The sequence below is a fragment of the Sinocyclocheilus grahami genome, unplaced genomic scaffold (genome assembly GCF_001515645.1).
Source record: "Sinocyclocheilus grahami isolate Dianchi unplaced genomic scaffold, SAMN03320097.WGS_v1.1 scaffold153.1, whole genome shotgun sequence".
NCBI lineage: Eukaryota > Metazoa > Chordata > Actinopteri > Cypriniformes > Cyprinidae > Sinocyclocheilus > Sinocyclocheilus grahami.
Window position 1 is genome coordinate 216763 of NW_015505332.1, and position 20137 is coordinate 236899.

The 20137-nt window shown below is 36.1% G+C and overlaps 1 protein-coding gene across 1 annotated transcript; it reads right to left on the bottom strand.

Annotated features, from left to right (window-relative positions):
• Nucleotides 1-3959: 3959 nt before the first annotated feature.
• On the bottom strand, nucleotides 3960-18640 carry LOC107592497 (thrombospondin-3a-like; the record flags this gene model as incomplete). The annotated part of the gene is made up of 20 exons (XM_016282031.1): nucleotides 3960-4539; nucleotides 4712-4851; nucleotides 8462-8634; nucleotides 8740-8936; nucleotides 9014-9062; nucleotides 10433-10611; nucleotides 10693-10895; nucleotides 11078-11130; nucleotides 12401-12519; nucleotides 12612-12771; nucleotides 13094-13158; nucleotides 13592-13739; nucleotides 13904-14052; nucleotides 15535-15586; nucleotides 15664-15746; nucleotides 15834-15860; nucleotides 15968-16070; nucleotides 16735-16988; nucleotides 17312-17518; nucleotides 18439-18640. Coding segments are annotated over 20 exons (2625 nt in total), but the record flags the coding sequence as incomplete, so codon positions are not given.
• Between the last annotated feature and the right edge of the window lie 1497 nt (nucleotides 18641-20137).

The following is a 20137-nucleotide window of genomic DNA, read 5'->3' on the forward strand; positions in this document are numbered from 1 at the left end:
GACTGTCTGTGGCCCAGCGTGCACATGTGCATTACTCTGTTTGCTTGTTTGTGTGTGTGTATGTTTGAAAGTAAACATAGGTTTTTTGCACTGATAAAAAAAAATGGCATAGGATTTACTTTGAAACTATTTCCACTGAGAAACTGCTAGTAATTTTCACAGTTACGACTATGTTGAATTAACCAGTACATTTGTAAGTAGAAAGACTTTTCTTATGAAACCTATTCTAATAATGTTTTATTTACAACTTTGAAAAAACTTGTATTTATTCTTTTACACTGTATGATATAATTTCTCATTATTAGTCAAAGCTTACTCATTATTTCACAAAATTAACAAAACAGACATTTTGGAACGTAATATGTTACTAAAACAAACTAAGAAATGCACAGCACTGATTAACTGCACTTACAGAAAATGTATGAAAATGTATGTTTTTAAAATCATGTTTACCATCAATATAATAATAATTCCCTACCATATAGCAAAGTATCATGGTACTACAATTACTGTACTATGGTACAGTGCTTTATTGTGGACACAATCCCTTAGAAAGACATTTCTGCAGCAATACCATAGTACAGTGATGTATCAGGTGGTAATACTATAGTATTTTGATGTGTGCTATATAATTGACATGGTACACCAAAAGTCCTAGTACTCCAAAAAAAAAATCCAAAACCCCTAATTAGCCTACTTTTTAATTCTGATTATTATAATGTTTGGTTAAATGCATAAACATAACCATTCTCACGTTTTAAACTGAAATTAAAATCGGTATAGAAACAATAAATTTCGCACTTGCAAAGAAACGGCATTAAAACGTGACGCATTAAATTAAACGTGAAATTTTGAAGTATAAAAAAACTTCGAAAAAACATTTTTACAATGTAAAAACAGACACTACATTAAATAGTTATATTGTTAATAGAAACCCACCGAATCAGAGGACTCTCTCCTGTATACCGTCGCTGAGATCCTTCCCAATCACGTCTGACTGTGACGCGCTCATGCGCGGCGTGACCCCCGCGTCGCGTCGCGTCGCGTCACCGTCGCCGCGCGCACCTGCCACGGAGTGCTGCTCCAATCGCTCTCTGGGAGCTGTTTGTCATCACAAATAAGTATCTTTCTAAAGATGCTATGCGTTTTATTTTTAACGTACAAGAGCGGTCTCAGCCTTTTGTACTGACTGCGCGAGGCTTCTGGTGACATGCTTCCACTTATTTTACCTGTACAAAAACAGTAGCCTACGTAATGCTAAGCAACTTTATATTGAACACTTGTATTTTTTTGCCATCATATTATTTTAATCTATTATCATAATCATAAATACACCGACCTGCCACGGAGTGCTGCTCCAATCGCTCTCTGGGAGCTGTTTGTCATCACAAATAAGTATCTTTCTAAAGATGCTATGCGTTTTATTTTTTACGTACAAGAGCGGTCTCAGCCTTTTGTACTGAATGCGCGAGGCTTCTGGTGACATGCTTCCACTTATTTTACCTGTACAAAAACAGTAGCCTACGTAATGCTAAGCAACTTTATATTGAACACTTGTATTTTTTTGCCATCATATTATTTTAATCTATTATCATAATCATAAATACACCGTTTTTTTTTTTAGCGCAAATAGTTTTAAACTTTACTGTACTTTTTTTGTTTACGCTTAGTTATAGCGGCTAATGAAGCGGAATTCTCGCACATTTAAAGAAAATAGTTCGCTTCGGTGTTGCAAAATAAGGTGGATAGCAAACAAATAAAAAAGAATAAGCACAAAGAATCCAATAAATCGAGTTTATATTAATATATTAACAATGTAAACCACAAGTCTTTGATTAAAAGTGTTTAAAAGTTAACTTGTGTGACATAGTCACGCGTGTCCTGAAATCACCTCATAGACACCAGTCACGAAGAAAACATGTACAGAACATCAAAACATAATAATGTCCTAATGAAACTCTAAAAGGCTTTTTTAAAAAAGCCTAAGTGTAGCGAAGGGCCTGTTTGTGTGCTTTCTCGGTCTCTTTTCTCTGTTTGGTGTTAAATGCGTGTGTTTGAGGATGTGTTTGCCCATCTTTGGGTTCATTTAGCGGATTCCTTCCTCCGGGACGCCGCAAAGATCCCCTCTTTCAATAACTGAGGTCACTCAGTTTGCACTTGTTATATTTGCTGGTGTTTAAATCAACAGAAACGCAGTTTCTCAGAGCTGCAGTTCAGGGCGCGTCCGGCAGGTGGCGGTGTTGACCAGCGCGGAACGACAGTGCGCAAATACAGCGAGTTTGATGCAAGTCGCACGAAATTGTGCTTCAGAATAACTGTAAACACTGAAGTGCATCGCGGCCACCAGCCTTTTAACGCTTAAAAGTCTATTTATTAAAACAATTGCAAGATGTTCCGTGTATATGTCACACACTGATGCATGCATTATAGCTGGTCATCTTCAGTGTCTGCAGCAGTTGCATGCATCAGAGTGATCTGGGACTGTGTGTGTGTTAGAGTGGGATCTGCTCTGTTGTCTGCGGTATGCATGCATGCATCAGTGAGTTTCAGGCTCTTTGTTGGCTGGATGGAGGCGGGGCGCTGCGGGGCCGCAGGTCCTTTTGTGCCCCTCACATTTTGGGCAAACCCAGTACCACCGGGCTGCAGACGCGCCAAAAGCATGAAACCGGACTATACAAAAAGAAAAACTTCACAAACAGCGACGTGATTTTAACACAGCGTTTGGGGAAAGCTTTGAAATTGTAGGTGAGTCATAAACTCCTTGTTGGGCCAGGAGAAAAACGTTCTATTATTATTATTATTATTTGTTGATGATATTTAGTTAAGTGACTTTTGTTTTAAATTTGAAAAGCAAAAGAAAACAGAAGTTAAACGTAAAATATTGATCTGTCAGTAGGGTATATTAAAATAAATAATAGTGAATAACGCCATTGATGCCCGAAATACATCAACATTTACGTAAACTGAACATTGATCCGACTCCAAATTTGTAAAAAAAAAAAATTAATATAGCCTAATAACTTCTCCCACACACTATAAATCTAGTCCTACATATTAATACAATCTTGTGATAGTTTTGTTATGGTAAAAGTTTTACATGCTGATACGTATTATGGTAATTAGTACATTAGGCTACTGACTGATTGTCTTTTTTAAGACAAAAAACGTTGCAAAACTTTGGTGGGAAACATGATGTTAAGTATACTTCATATTCATGAAGTTTTACAAGATGCAAACAATGTTTGGCTTTAGTGGCCTCATGGGTTCCACTACCCACCTGCCGCATTGGCCCTCACTTCTCAATTAAAATATTTCACAATTTTTTTTTAAACAAGCTAAACTTTTAATTTAAAAATAACTTTTTAAATGTTTCAAACTTAATATATGACAACTTATTATAGAGAGAGAGAAAAAAGTCTATTTGTGTTCATCTGGGTTATAGTTCCGAGGAGAACTCTGAAGTCTTTAAGAGAGTGTGTTTGTAGTCCTGCGGTCTGGAAGGTGTGGGATGTTGTGCACTGTTGTTCAATCTCCCGCCAATATTGCACTCGTCCCGGCCTCCCTGACCATGAGGAACACGCGACTCCTGCTGCAATCCCCCGCCACAATGAAAAGCTCGACCACTAGGGCGGCGCCAGACTGCAGGTGTGAGTATATGGCAGTTACTAGCTTACTACTTACTGAATATTGTGCAGTATGCATCATAAACTGTGTACTTTTTTGCATTGCATACAGTATTCCATACAGTGTGCACTGATGTATACTGCACAGTCTGGAAAATATAATAGATAATTCAAGTGTTTATGCATTTATGTATACAGAAAATTTGCATATTGTGCGCAATACTATATTCTGCACAAAAAGTAAGAGTTTACAAGCATGCTATTGCAAACATAGCATAGATTTCTAAGTTGAGTTGATATAAAATATATTTTCTAGCGTATTCATATAGTCAAATATAAAGTTTAATATAATTTTATTTTAACTAATGTTAAATTAATATATTTCTACACATATGCTTGAGCTTAGCTCTCATTCATCATTAATGGCATACAGAACAGGAGAATTCTGTGGTTGACATATTAAACTGTCATTTTTGGTAGTTTTAGAATTGATTTCTGTTTTTGTCATGTATTAATAATGATTATAGGACCATTTGGGTATTTGTTGTGTTCTAGAAAATGCATCATATCCCTTTATTTCAAGACAACTGTTAATGCAAACACACGCTAATGGACTCTCTCAAACATACACTCATACTCACACATTATACGGCTCCGCAATGACACATAAACGCACAAAACGTAAAATAAAAGTCTTTTCTCTCCTTTCATTCAGTCTCCTCATCCGGAGTGACACAGACGCTGGGTAAATCTCTCATCTGTCCTGGTTGTTTGGCCCCTCGCACACAGGAGTTCAGTGGCCCCATGCTGGGTTTCAGAGGGTTTAGAGAGAGACGGAGGGCGTCTCACTCCCCTCACACCTTTATGTACATTAGAACCTGTTTACGGTGTGTACTGAAGTCCTCTGGAACAGTATCTGGAAAAGATATGTTTCATTTGCTTTGTGAGTGTGTTGTTTTATTGTTGCAATCCTGTTTTTTTTTGTCAATAAACAACTTTTATTCAGAATTTGTAGATTTTAGATTTTTTGAAGACTCTGAGGGTCTGGGGATCATGATTTAAATATCAAAGAGTGGATTAATCTTTACCGTTACAGCGGTAGCGCAGATTGGACCAAATGATGTTCTCTTGAGAGAAGCAGAACACGCCCAGGCGCCCTCCTCTCATGGTGGTGTCAATCACAACATTGGAGTCAGCCACCATCTCTGTGCCTTCATACAGCTTCACCCTGCAACACGTGAAAGCCCTCTTATATGTGACTGTAAAATACTACTGTCAGGACTGGATCTAGATTTAATATTGAACAAAGTAAACAGTACCTAAATTGTTTACAATGCTAAAGTAAGCAAAAACGTCCTTAAGATCAAATGCTGAGATTTATTAATAGTACCACAAACTGCATAAATAGAAAAATTAACCATTTTTGCAAATACATATATATATATATATATATATATGTGTGTGTGTGTGTGTGTGTGTGTGTGTGTAATGTTTTAATTCATAACAATATAATTGTTAATAATAATAATAAATTACAAATATACACTACTGCTTCAAAGGTCCTCTTATGTCCACTAAGACTGCATTTATGTGATCAAAAAAGAGTGAAACAGTAAAATTGTGAAATATTATTACATTTAAAAATAACTGTTTAGTATTTAAATATATTTAAAAATGTAATTTATTCCTGTGATGCAAGCTAATTTTTCAGCATCATTACTCCAGTTCTGTCAGGACCACTATCGTCAAATATGATTGACAATTAGTATACAGTTTGGATTGGCGGTATGGTTCTGTTCTGGGCAAGAGAACAGAACCAGCCTAGCATGGATGAGAGCAGGGTGAACAAAACAGAACCAATATAAATGTATTGCAGATATCGTTAAAGTTCAATAATGTTATGTACACATTTTAGAATTAGTCTGATTCAAAGGAGAATCAAAAGGCTGAATCCTGACTGACAGGAGGAGCTGGGGATGAAAGAGGGTAATTAGCTATTGAGCAATGCGAAAACTGCTTATAATACTGAGGGACCTTATATATGAATGCTTAGATAGGTGTTGTATTCCTATAGGTAGATGGGGATCAGCTGAGAGTCAGCTGATGCGAGCTTGACTAACGTGACCTGCCAGACTTACCACAACACTTGATTTTTCAGTGTCACATGATCCTACAGAAATCATTATAATATGCTGATAAGGTGCTCCATTATTATCAATTATTATTGGTGCTTAATTACTAATAATAGTTCTTATTATTATCAGTGTTGAAAAGTTTTTGCTGCTTAATATTTTTGTGGAAACAGGATCTTTCATCAAATAATCCTCAGGATTCTTTGATGAACAGAAAGTTCAAAAGAACAGCATTTTTTTAAACCAAAGACATTTATAATGTTACAAAAGATGTGTCACTTTTGATGAATCTAATGTGTCCTTTAAAAAAAAAAACTTACCCTAAATTTTTTCCCACATAAATATTCAGCAACAGAAGGATCATGGCTGCTGAATATTCAGCTTTACCATCACAGGAATAAAGGACACTTATATAGTACATTTATAAAAAAGAATATTTATTTAAAAAAGTATTAAAAATAGTACTGTTTTTACTGTATTTTGATCAAATAAATGCAGGTTTGGTGAACATAAGAGATTCTTTCAAAAACATAAAAAAGTCTTCATTATTCCAAACCTTTGGATGGAAATAATGAATTAATGTACATTTGCACTAAAGTACTTTAGAGTCTTATTGGACACACAACCAAAATGGGAAACATGTTCTCCTCCCACTTAAAAACCCTTTTATTTTGCCATCCTAAATGCACGGTTATAAGATTAGTTGAATTTTATTATTCACATTTAGAATTGCTGACTCAATTTTGGGTCACACAACCTAGCAGTTGAGAACCGTTGTTCTAGAATATTCGGTCTGAATGAAGCCGAGAGCTGTTTTATGCTACAGGCCGCTGCTAAACTCCACCTGCTCACCCTCTAATTACCTGATAATAAATTAGATCTGATTTGATTTAGCGGCAGGCTGGACTTAAATTGCATTATGTATGAGCGGAGCATGTCTGCAGCACAATCCAGTGTGAGTGTGTGCGCGGACTGAAGTCCAGTGCTCTATTCACTCCTCTCACTGAATACAAAGCAGGTGTGTTTATGTGTGTGTGTGTGTGCGTTTGAAAGGGCCCTTACAAAGCCTCGGCTACACATTGTCTCACAAAAATGTGCATACACATGTACGTACACACACACACACATGCAGAGCTCCACACAGCTCTCTCTTCCTGTAGGAATTTATAACTACTATAAACTTGGCAAAGTTCTGATCTGAAGTGTTCAATAATCATGTGGACTCAAAGTTTGAAAGTTTCAGAACTGCTTATCCATCAGACAAGATGTTACTGAAATCAATTTCTGTTATGACATTATTAAAAAAACAAAATTTTGAGCCTTTGCTGGAGTTCATTCGTCATTTCTTTGGCAAAGAGCATCTGATTTACAACACAATGCCAAGAAATTACGCAGTACAGGAAATCACTCACAATGCATGTTTAACTGTCCTCTGCGGTCCGTTCTCTCTCTTTCTTTAACGGCCCGTCCACTACAGTAGTTTCCGTTGGATCTGCATATGAACAGGCACCAAGAAAATTCTTGCCAAGGATTTCATTGGCATGGCAACCACAACAATGGGCGGCCAGGGGGCCCAACCACTCAGCAGTCTCTCAGGGGTATGAGGGGGCAAAAGAGGAGGGGACGATTGAGAAGAAATTTTAAGGATAACTAGTCATCCTCCCCACCGCCCTCTCTCCAGTATACCAGCACAAGCTTTCATCAGCTGCCGGTGCAGTCAATAACCGAGGCTGGTATTGCGCCCTCTTGTGACGACAAAGACAACCCACAATCCAACAGACAGAAAAGTTGTTTGAGCAGGGACAAACACCTTATTACTCTTACTAAAGGAATACACCAGTTCAAATATAATTCAAAATGGATAACAGTAATATTTCTGGCATGCTGTCAATTAAAATAATTTCTAAAAAAATAAAGGTGTAAAAAAGGTGGTGGCATTAATTTGATCGAAAATACAGTTAAAACAGTAATATTTATTTTTGTATCACTGAGATAGTAATATATATTTTATTAATATTTTGAGTTGTTTTATTTGCATATTTTGTGTTTTCATTTTATAGTAGTATTTTAGGTTTTAGTAAATGTTTTATTTTTGTCAATTAAAAAAATTGTAGTCTTATTTTGAGCTAATGTTTATTTTATTTCAAGTAATAATTTTTTATGGTTTTAGTTTTAGTTAACTAATAACCCTGATTACAACTTAAAATAACTAATTTCTTCAGTCTCACATGATCTCTCAGAAATCGTTCTAATATGCTGATTTGATGCTCAAGAAAAATTTCTTATTATTATCAATGTTGACAACAGTAGTTCTGCTTAATATTTTTGTGGAATCCCTGATTGTTTTTTTACTCTTTGATGAATAGCAGTCTGGTGCACTATGGCTGCCGTCGCATCATCCTGGTGGATGCTGCACACTGGTGGTGGATGAGGAGATACCCCCTGACAATGTAAAGCGCTTTGAGTGCCTAGAAAAGCGCTATATAAATGCAACGAATTATTATTATTATTATTAATAGAAAGTTCAAAAGAACAGCATCCATTTGAAATAGAAATCATTTGTTACATTTTAAATACATTTACTGTTACTTGTGATCAGTTTAATGCATCCTTGCTGAATAAAAGTATTAATCTAACTGACCTTAAACTTCTGAACGGTAATGTACCACAATGCTGCACAATTGTCCCATTTGTAGGAGATCTCACCTGATGTACCCGACTTGTGGCCGATGGCTGAGCTGCCACCGGTACGAGGTCTTATCTTGCCAGCCAACGTTTCGTGGGTCTTTCCAGAGCAGTTTCACCTCTCCATCCGTATCCCCCGTGTGCCACAGAGCATTACGAAGGAATTCACCTGGACCTGTACGAGACTTCACTGCCTACACGAACACAGAGTTTTAAAGCCTTACTCCCCAAAAGCTCAAATGGACTTTAGCAAGCCAATATATTTCCATGAATCAAAGCAATTTAAGCAATATTTGCACCTTGAGCTGCAGACCAGGTTCAGCCATGGCCCTGAAGGGGATCGACTGCCAGTACGTCTGTTCGGTCTGCTTCCACATCACCACATAGAAACTCGATGAATCCTGATAGCCAAAGATGAAGCCGGCGTAGTCGTCGTCAGTCACCGTGTTAACGTGAAAAGTTCCCTCGAAGTCCACACCGTTAAACGCTGTGTAACCTGTGGAGAAGCGATTTACAGTTTGCGTTTGAAAGTCCACTGGGTGTTTAGCTCCTGAATACTGAAACCAAACGTACCCACTGCCAAGCCCGGGTCGCTGTTCATGGTTTGAACAATCTCCATACCCTGAAACACAAATTCATCTGTATTAATATAAACACTTAGACAAGTACAGAAATGTACAGACTTCACCTTTAAATATCCATGACATCATGGATAACCATTTCTATGTTTTTAAGTAATTAAGACATAAGTAAAGTAATAAGCTATAAGTAATAAATAATAATATGCATTCAAATATGAGCGTCTTAAACATCCTCTGGAAGAAAAAATCTATTAAATGCTTCAATGAGCAAAAAAATTCAGATTCAGATTCTAATATGTCATACATAGAGAGAGAGAGAGAGAGAGAGAGAGAGAGAGAGAGAGACATTTTTCATTGTGGCTCAATGGTAGAGCATTGCGTTAGCAGCGCAAAAGGTCGTAGGTTCAATTCCCAGGGAACACACATACTGGTACAAAATGAGCAGCGCAAAAGGTCGTAGGTTCAATTCCCAGGGAACACACATACTGGTACAAAATGAATAGCCTGAATGCACTGTAAGACGCTTTGGATAAAAGCGTCTGCTAAATGCATAAATTAAATTGTTATTAAATTAATAAATTAATTTCTGAAGATCATGTGACACTGAAGACTGGAGTAATGATGCTTTGATCACAGGAACAAATTACATTCTAACATATTCAGATAGAAAACACTTATTTTAAATGATAATAATATTTCACAATGTTACTGCTTTTACTGTATTCTTGATTAAATAAATGAAGCTTTGGTGAGCAAAAAGACTAAAAGCATTAAAACTTCCTACCAATCCCAAACGTTTGAATGGTAGTGTAAGTGTATTAAATGAGTTTTTGCATCATGTCCATGTACAGTAAACAGCTATTTGTATTTTTTTTAGTTTGTAAATGTTCATAGCAACAGGGTTTTTTTGGTAAAGAAGGGGTGAGAGAACCAGAAAAAGATGATTAGTGTGTGTGCGTGTGACCGCAGGGCTTAAGTGAGATTTGAAACAGAGCGGAGCTGCTTTTAATTAAACGGTTCTGATATGAGCGTGAGCGAGGGATGATCCTCCATATGTGTGAAAACGAGAGAGAGAGAGAGAGAGAGAGAGAGAGAGAGAGAGAAATTTTTCATTGTGGCTCAATGGTAGAGCATTGCGTTAGCAGCGCAAAAGGTCGTAGGTTCAATTCCCAGGGAACACACATACTGGTACAAAATGAATAGCCTGAATGCACTGTAAGACGCTTTGGATAAAAGCGTCTGCTAAATGCATAAATTATTATTATTATTATTTCCTTCATACTCGAAGTCAGAAGGCACCGGATAAACATCAGTTTATTATTTAAAAGTAAAATTTTATCTATGAAAAAAAAATAGAACAACATGATGATCTTGTGTCAATGAGAGCAGAAGGAATCCCATGATGCTTTACCTGATTGAGCACCACCCAGTTCGGGTCGATCTGAGCGTCACCCTCCGGGTCCAGAATGACTGTCTGATAGGCTCTGAAATCTGTAAGTGTGACTTCAGCACTTTCTGGACACACGTCAATCAAATCCATCACTGCATCATTGTCAAAGTCATTCTCACATACGTCACCGACTCCGTTACCTACATGACAAGACAGAAAGGAATAACGCAAGTCATTAATCAGGAGGATTATTAGCCATTAGTAGATATGAACGCTCTTACTGTCTGAGTCTTTCTGGTTGGGGTTGGAAATGAGTCTGCAGTTATCGGGTCCGATGCCATTGATGGCATGATTGTCCGGGACCCCGTCGTTATCATCGTCATCGTCACAGTCATCTCCGATGCCGTCATTGTCCGAGTCCAGCTGAGAACTGTTTGGAATGTCGGGGCAGTTATCTCGAGTGTTCTGGTGTCCGTCTCCATCACTGCAAACACACAACATTAAACACTATGAGCTGAACTGCGTGTCTGAGCTGAAAATCAACTATGAGCAACTCTTATACACTAGATGGCAGAAGTCTTACCATATACACGTTAATGAGTCAATGGATAATCTGCCAATTGTGTGATTTCTATGTTTGAATTTACATTTGAGTTGTTTACTCACGTGTCTTGATTGGTGTCACAAACATCCCCGACTAAGTCATTGTCTACATCTGTCTGCAATAGTAATAATTGACTTTATTATTCATTCATAAAAGTATATGAAAAGATAATTTACTGCAGAAGCAAGAACTAGCTGTTTTTCAGTTACTCAAATGATTTGTTTAAGGAATAGTTCCCTTTCATTCCAAACAGGAATACAATTATTATTGTCACTGTAACTGAAATACAATAAAATATAAATATTAAATGAATAACTAAACGAAAATGAGAAATGTGTCCTTGATAACTAACTGAAACAAGTTCACTACAAAATCACAAACTGGAAATACACAGAAACTAAAACTTAAAAAAAGGAATAAACAATAAATTTGCCTAAAAATTGTTATTGCAAAAAAGAAAAAGACAAAAGCACATAACAAAATTACTAAATATAAAAATAAAAGTTAACCTGTATAAACTTTTTTCAAAATTGTTGTCCATGTGCTGCACTAACTACTAATATGAAGAAACATCCATTTACGGTTTGTTTTACAAATTTCACATCGAAAAAATTAATCCCATAAATAATTAAACAAACTCACAAATTAAAAATAAATAAATAAACACAAAATTAATAAACTGACGCACAAATAAATATCTCCAATAATGCTGTAATTGGTCATCAATTTATATGATGTCCTTTGTCATAAAAAGCCATTGATATGTTGACTCCCCTCGTGTAAATAAATCCAATCAATGTTCTTTTTTTCATCCTGCTAATTTTCTTGCCATTGTGCAAATAATTGAGTCATAATAAATCAAGTGTATGTGTCTGAGCATGTCTGATCATTAAATTACACCAAAGCATATACATTTTTTTTAACTTACAGAGATCAAAAGGAACTGCATAGCAGGAATAACTCTTCAATAAGTGAGAGCTGGACTTTGCTTTGTGAAGAAATTACGAATTATACTGGTTAAACAAATATTATGAAAATTGAATGATGAAGAATTATACTGCAAAGTGAATGAAGACAGGTGCTATTAAGTTTCAAAATGACACCATATATTATCATAAAATTTGTCAATTTGAAATGTGTGTTCAATTTAAAGTCTTCTGAAGATATATGACAGCTTTGTATTAGAAACAGTCCGAAATGTAATATACTATATATAGCCTTCTTTTATTTTCCACAAAAGACAGCAAGTCCCACTGGTTTGTACGGACATGAGGGTGTGTAAATGATGACACAGATGTCATTTTTGAGTGAACTTCTTTTACAGACTGCATCGATGTATGATGCAAGTTTAAAAGTTTGAAATAAACTAAGATGAGATGCAGGACCTGCATGGGGTTGTTGATCTCAGGACAGCTGTCACACGCATCCCCCACTCCGTCTCTGTCCCGGTCTGTCTGCATTGGGTTCGGCACTTTGGGACAGTTATCCAGCACATTCTGGATTCCTGCAAAACATCCACACTCACATTCACATACACAAAGATGATGTTGTAGGGACACAAAAAAAGATCATTTTATCAAACTGAACAGTCTTTACCGTCTCCATCGATGTCGTCATCACAAGCATCTCCCTCTCCGTTATTGTCAGTGTCTTTCTGGTCGATGTTGGGAACGGTGGGACAGTTATCACATGCATCACCGAACGAATCAGTGTCAGAGTTCTGCTGATCTTTATTGGAAACCAACCGACAGTTATCCTGAAAAAAAATTAATATTTATATAGTATTATACTTATTCATTTATTTTTATATTTTCAGATTGAATTTTAATTTGAGTAATTTTGTTATTTTATTAGTTTTTTATATTTCCATTTAGCTTCAGTTTATTTTTATTTCAGTTTTATTTTATTAATTTTAGTACATTTTTTCAGTCAGTTCCCAGGCAACATTTCTCATTTCCGTTTTCAAGTTAAACATTTTCATCTAACATTTATATTTCAATATATTTCAAATAATGAAACAAATTTTTAATAGTTTTACGTTAACATTAACAACACTGTTCGTTAGTCCACAAACACACCTCTACGTTCTTTATTCCGTCTCCATCTGCATCCTCATCACACTGGTCTCCAATCCCATCATTATCTGAAAAAAAATTTTGGTGTCACTTTATTAGTGTTTATTTGACATTTTATAACAAATTCCAATGCATTAAATTGATCAAACGGGACAGTAAAAACATTTATACTGTAGATTTCAATTTTATATACAGTAAATGCTGTTCTTTTGAATTTTCTATTGATCAAAGAATCCTGAAAAAAATATTCACAGTAGTTTCCACAAAAATATTATCCAGCTCATAAAAATACTTTTAATGTTTCTTGCGCAGGAAATCAGCATATTACAATCATTTCTGAATTACATGTGACACTGAAGACTGGAGTAATGATGTTAAAATTTCCATCACAAGAAATAAATTACATTTAAAAATGATTATTAACATAAAAACGGTTCTTTTAAATTGTAATAATATTTCACAATACTACAGCTTTTACTGTATCTTTGATCAAATAAATGCACGGTACCTGATGATGACTCTTTGCATATTCCACACCGAATCCAGAGAGAGGAGGACCCCACAGTCCGGGTGGGCAGGGCTCACAGGTGAAACCTTTTGCTGTGTTGACACATGTGCCTGGTATATAACACGGCTGAGCCTCTGCACACTGATGGGGAGAGACATGTTAATATGAAACAGCTTTAACAAATCAAAACAAAGGCATGTTTATTCAAATCTCTTTGAAACACGGACATACCCAGTTACAGTGGTTTCTGGACCAAGACTTATCAGTATACAAAGATAAAACCAGCACTAAATGCCCTCACCCACCTCATCTATATCCTGACAGTGTGTGCCGTTCCCCATCATGCCCTCCGGACAGGGGCCACAGCGGTAGCCTGGGAAATCGAACGTCTCCATGCAGCCCACGCCCTTAAAGCAGGGGTTGGGCTGACAGCGTGAACGTGGCTCATGAAATCCTTCAAACCAGAGACATTGTATCATAATAAGTCAGTAAGAATCAATAAGCTTAAGAAATCTAATATCATGTGAATTATACATACACAAAAGTATCTAAAACCCTCTGTCAGAATAGCGTACTGCTTCCTGCATATATAGTATACACTGTATACTGCCTACTATTAAAAAGTAGTATTTGAAACAGAATGCATTATGCAGAGATAAATATTTCAAACATGATCACGTGACCTCATTATTGACTTCCTGATTCAGTTTTATGTAAAAGTGTCTTTTGACCAAATGCGTTAGATATGAAATAAGAATTTTAATCATGAAATAAAAGTCCAGACATTTGAATTAGATTAGGGATACATTCTATAGTTTGCTGTTTCAAATACTGGGAGGTTTGTGGAGAGGCTTTCAGTTTGCCTGAAAAATGGCAGACACTGGCAGTCATTATTTTAGCAATTTTAATCAATATTTCACCTTTATTATAAACTGTTTGCCATTTTTTGACACTGCTGATGATTCCATCCTCTCAAATAATATGCAGGCAAAAAATAATTATATACTACAATTCAAAAGTCTGGGGTTAGTATGATTTTTTTTTTGGTAAAGAAATTAATACTTTTATATTTAGCAAGGATGCATTAAATTGCATAAAATTAAATCTCATCTTAAATCTCATCTAATCTCAATCTTTCTCTTAGAATCAAAATGGAAAAAAAAAATGATTATGGCTTCCTCAAAAATTTTAAGCAGCACAGCTGTTTTCAACATGACGATGATGATGATAGTGATGATGATGATGATGATGATGATAATAATAAGAAATGTTTCTTGAGCAGCAAAACAGCATATTACAAAGATTTCTGAAGGATCATGTGACACTAAAGACTTAAATTATGCTGAAAATTCAGCTTTGTCGTCACAGGAATAAATTGTATTAAAACAGAAAATAGTTATTTTAAATTACAACTGAACCACAAAATTTTGAATGGGTGTTTTTTTATACTCACTCTCTGATCCCATGTAATAAAGAGTTTGTATAATTATAATCATAATAATAATACACTCTAAAAAATGCTGGGTTAAATACAACCCAGTGCTGGGTAAAATAGGGACAAAGCCAGCAATTGGGTTGTTTCGACCCAGCGGTTTCGTTAAATGTTTAACCCAACCTTCTGGGTAGTAACCCAACTGCTGGGTCAAAACAACCCAATTGCTGGGTTTGTCCCTACTTTACCCAGCACTGGGTTGTATTTAACCCAGCATTTTTTAGAGTGTAATAATAATAATATAAAATCTATCAAGAGGAATCCTGTCAGGAATCCTTTACAAAGGCATGACAAACAACTAGTTGTCGCCTGTTGTTCTGGTTATTATTCTCTTTCTTAACCCAGCTATAGCATTACAAATAGGACTGAAAACCGTTTTTTTTTTTTTGCTGTCTGACTGCAGCCCATGTCTGGATGGTTTGATGATTTGACATTGCTACTCACCACACATCTGGCACTCCAGAATAGCATTCCTGATGAGAGACATTTCTTTCACCTAAATAGTGCAAAAACACATAAATCAAACATGTTCAGAACAGATTCCCTCACATATATATACTAACTCACTCACACCTGTTCTCTGATGTCCTCTCTCAGCTCTCCCAAGATCTGATTAAAGATGATCAGCTGGCCAATAAGAGCTTTAGTGTGGTCACCTGTACAAAAAGGTGTGAAATATCTTCAAATTAAATAAATACAAAAGTAACAAATTGCATATCGTGACTTCACCAATGTCCACTCACCTAGAATAGAATTAACCTCGCCATTCACTGAAAAACAAAATTGAAACAAAACATATTTCAGACAAAGATTTTGCAGGCAATCAAAAACCACACATTCAAGCTCCATGTACAATCTTGTGTTGCTGTTGGCTAACCTATGTTATATGAAGAGGCGTCCCCCTGAAAGGGGCAGTCGGTAAGAGCCCCAGCCTGGGCAACAGTGCCCCCTAGTGCCAGTTTAAGATACTCCACTGAACCCTGGACGAAAAACATTTGATTATAGTATTTGATATAATAGGAGTCTTGATATCTGGACTTCAGTTCTTAACCAATCACAACAACTAATCTCTTTTTTCATAAAAAATTAAAGGAATAGTTAAACTTAATTAGTTTATGAAAACCTGAATTCTTTATTGTTTCATTGAAACTCAAAAAGAAGAATTTCTGAAGAATATGCACAGTTCATATCATGTTCACATTTCTGCCTTCCATGGAAAAAAATATTAATACACACTCCTGTCCAAAAATCTGGGGCCAGTAAGATTTTTTTAAAGAAATTTATATTTTTATTCAGCAAGAAATGCATTAAATCGGTCAAAATAGTAAAGGCTTTTACATTATTACAAAATATTTATATTTCAAATAAATTATGTTCTTTTGGACTTCAGTTTCCACATAAATATTATACAGCACAACTGTTTGTATTGATAATATATTTCTTGAGCACTATTCCACTTATTTAAATATTAAAATATGAGAATATTTCACAATTTTTTTAACTGAATGTTTGATCAAATAAATGCAGCACTGGCATAAGAAACTTTAAAAAATCATTACAAAATAATACAGAGCCCAAACTTTTGAATGGTAGTGCAGGTGTTGTGAAACTCATATTATCAAGGTCATATTATGTTGGTCTCACCTGCATTCGAGTGTATGCCTTGTGGCCATTACGAATCTCCACCAGCTCTGCATCTCTGGGCAGAGCGACCAATAGGGGCAGCCGCTGGGCAGAGTCAGCCAGACGACAGTTCACATAGAGCTCGAGGCTCAGGTACTCTCTGCGCAGGCCACCGACACGGAGAATAACAGACTGAGACCGTCCATCTGCCAGATTTGGGCTCTGCAGGTTTACTGTGTGCAGCTTCCCATCTTCACGAACATACCGGACCAGAACTAGAGTAAAACAAACCTTTTAGAGATGTTCTGAGGAGACACCAAATCCGCAACCCATTTGATCTCTGTGATGTGATGTATTTACAAGTGAAAAAGAATATTCAATAAGAAAATGAAGGGCAGGACTTGATTTTCTTTATTTCAAAAATGATTTGATGGGCATTCCATATCAAAATGGAGCCAAATCTGAATGCAAGTATGTTGAAACAACCAGCAACATGCATTATACAACAGCATATGCAGTGAAGTCAACAGAAAAGAAAAGCTGTTTCAGAGAAAAAGCAAGTTGATTCTGATTATAGATTACAAAAAAAGGTCATTACCTTTGTTAATCTTGCTCATGATGGCAACCTCCAGGTATTTCTTGTTATCCTGCTTGTTGTAGAGGCCCAGCAGAACTCCACCCAGTTTAGGAGGCAGACGGAAGGAAGACATCACATACACATCACTGAGAGTCTTCAGAGCTAAAGAGATCTTCTCCACCGCAGCCACGGTCTGCTTCACATCCTCCAAACTCAACACGTCTATCACTGAGAGAGCCAAACAGAGACAGCGAGAAATAATGGAACCGTGAATGAATAATGTCATGTTGTTCCAAATGCATATACTGTTATTTTTCCAAGAATGTAGAAATGTTTCACTCATTTTTTTTGTACAGTGAGAGTTTATAGTGACCACAGCTGTCAAAATCGAATAACAACCAAAACGACCAATAAAATGAAAAGCAATAAAAGCCCCACAAAAGCAGTCCATATGACTCTTGCACAGTAAAGTCCAACAATTCTGTTTTTTCAATAATGGCCAATAATTCCATTATTTTATCTTAGCAAGCTTTTTAGAGTTTATGTCTTTTCTAATACATCAAGTCTATTATGTATCATTATTCTGATGTAATCCATGGCATTTATTTTTAATTATTCTTAATAGTTTTCATTCCTTCCCAGTCCATCTTGTTCTTAAGTTATTTGGTTGGTTAAATAAAAATGTTACATTTTAAATTAGTAAAATCGATCAAAAGTCAGTGAGTTGAACTGGAGAACTGGATCAGACCTATTTGTGAATTAATCATTTAGACTAGGTTTTTGAAATGGGTCAACTGATTCACTGAAAAGAAAAGAAAACAGAGTGAGTGAATGAGGAATTTACTATAGCCTACTAGTAGCTACTACAATCTCCTAGAACAACCTAATCTAACCATGTCCCCTGACTCTTCTTCTGTAAGAGCTTTAATGAAAAGGGACGAGGTGGGATGTTCTCAAACTTTCTCAAAACAGAGTGAATACAAATTAAAGACAGCAAAAGAGTGAACGCGAATTAAAAACAAAGAAATTAAATGACTTTAAAATATATAGGCCTATATATAGGAAAGATAAAGAATATTAACTGATAACTACCTGAGAGAGGTCAGTGTAACTAATTATGAAAGTTATTTAAAAAAAAAAATTTTTACCCGGTACGTCTTGTTTCTGTGCGCTCTCTGCGAACCAGATGAACATAAACACGAAGAGACTGACCCAAACTTTCATGTTTACAAATAATTCACGCAAAAGTGATGCAGAAAATATCCAGAATAGATTCGTCAGCGATGCACTGAAACACGAAATATTTCCACTGGAACAAACCTGCGCTGTACAGAAGAGAGAGAGGGAAAGAGAGAGAGAGAGAGAGAGAGAGAGAGAGAGAATGAGCTGCTCTGAGAACTGAATCCGCCCTCCTCATCATAATACAACACATTAATCTCGAGTAAAACACACACGCAAGATTGATAGCACGCGTAGACTCAAGGGGGCGTTCACAAAGGACGCGTTCAGCGTTCCAAAATAAACCGGAACGTTTTTTTTTTAAAGTTTAACTTTGACAAGCAGTCTTGAAATCCCAGTGCAACAGCCATGGACTCTTGAAAACAAAAAAACAGTAAAAATTTGTTTTTGAAAGTAGCACAAATTATGCAGCGAGTGTGTTTCGGGGTTCCTCTAGCGAAACTAAAAATATTGTAGCAATTAAGGCAAATGCTCTTAAAGATTTAAAAAAAAAATATATATATATATATATATTTGTACAGAAGAGAGAGAGGGAAAGAGAGAGAGAGAGAGAGAGAGAGAGAGAGAATGAGCTGCTCTGAGAACTGAATCCGCCCTCCTCATCATAATACAACACATTAATCTCGAGTAAAACACACACGCAAGATTGATAGCACGCGTAGACTCAAGGGGGCGTTCACAAAGGACGCGTTCAGCGTTCCAAAATAAACCGGAACGTTTTTTTTTTAAAGTTTAACTTTGACAAGCAGTCTTGAAATCCCAGTGCAACAGCCATGGACTCTTGAAAACAAAAAAACAGTAAAAATTTGTTTTTGAAAGTAGCACAAATTATGCAGCGAGTGTGTTTCGGGGTTCCTCTAGCGAAACTAAAAATATTGTAGCAATTAAGGCAAATGCTCTTAAAGATTAAAAAAAAAAATATATATATATATTTTTTTTTTTTGTGATATACGTTTAATATGTACGTTTTTTTTTTTCATTTTAAAACCCCTGAGATACCAATGCCTTTTAAATTATCGACCAATTTCTAATTTGCCATTCATTTCTAAAATCTTGGAAAAATGTGTTGCAGCTCAAGTTCACAATCATCTCTACAATAATACATTGTTTGAGCAATTCCAATCCGGTTTTCGTCCTCATCATAGTACAGAGACTGCACTTGTCAAAATTACTAATGATTTGTTATTGGCAGCTGATTCTGGTTTGTTAACAATACTTGTCCTTCTTGACCTTTGACACGATCTCGCACAAGATCCTCCCGGACAGGTTACTTTCAATAGGGATTACTGGCACCCCACTTTCCTGGTTTAGGTCTTATTTTACCGGTCGCACTCCGCATGTTCAAATTAAACATTTTAAATCAAAACCATCTACAGTTACTAATGGTGTCCCTCAGGGTTCTGTTTTGGGCCCACTCTTATTCATCATCTATTTAATTCCTCTTGGCTATATTCTCAGGAAATATGGTATCCATTTCATGTCAGTAATATTACACGTACTGCGTATTTTCACCTGCGTAACATTAATCGCCTTCATGCCTCTCTCACAATGAATAACACTGCAATTCTTATTCATGCACTGGTTACCTCACGTATCGACTATTGTATT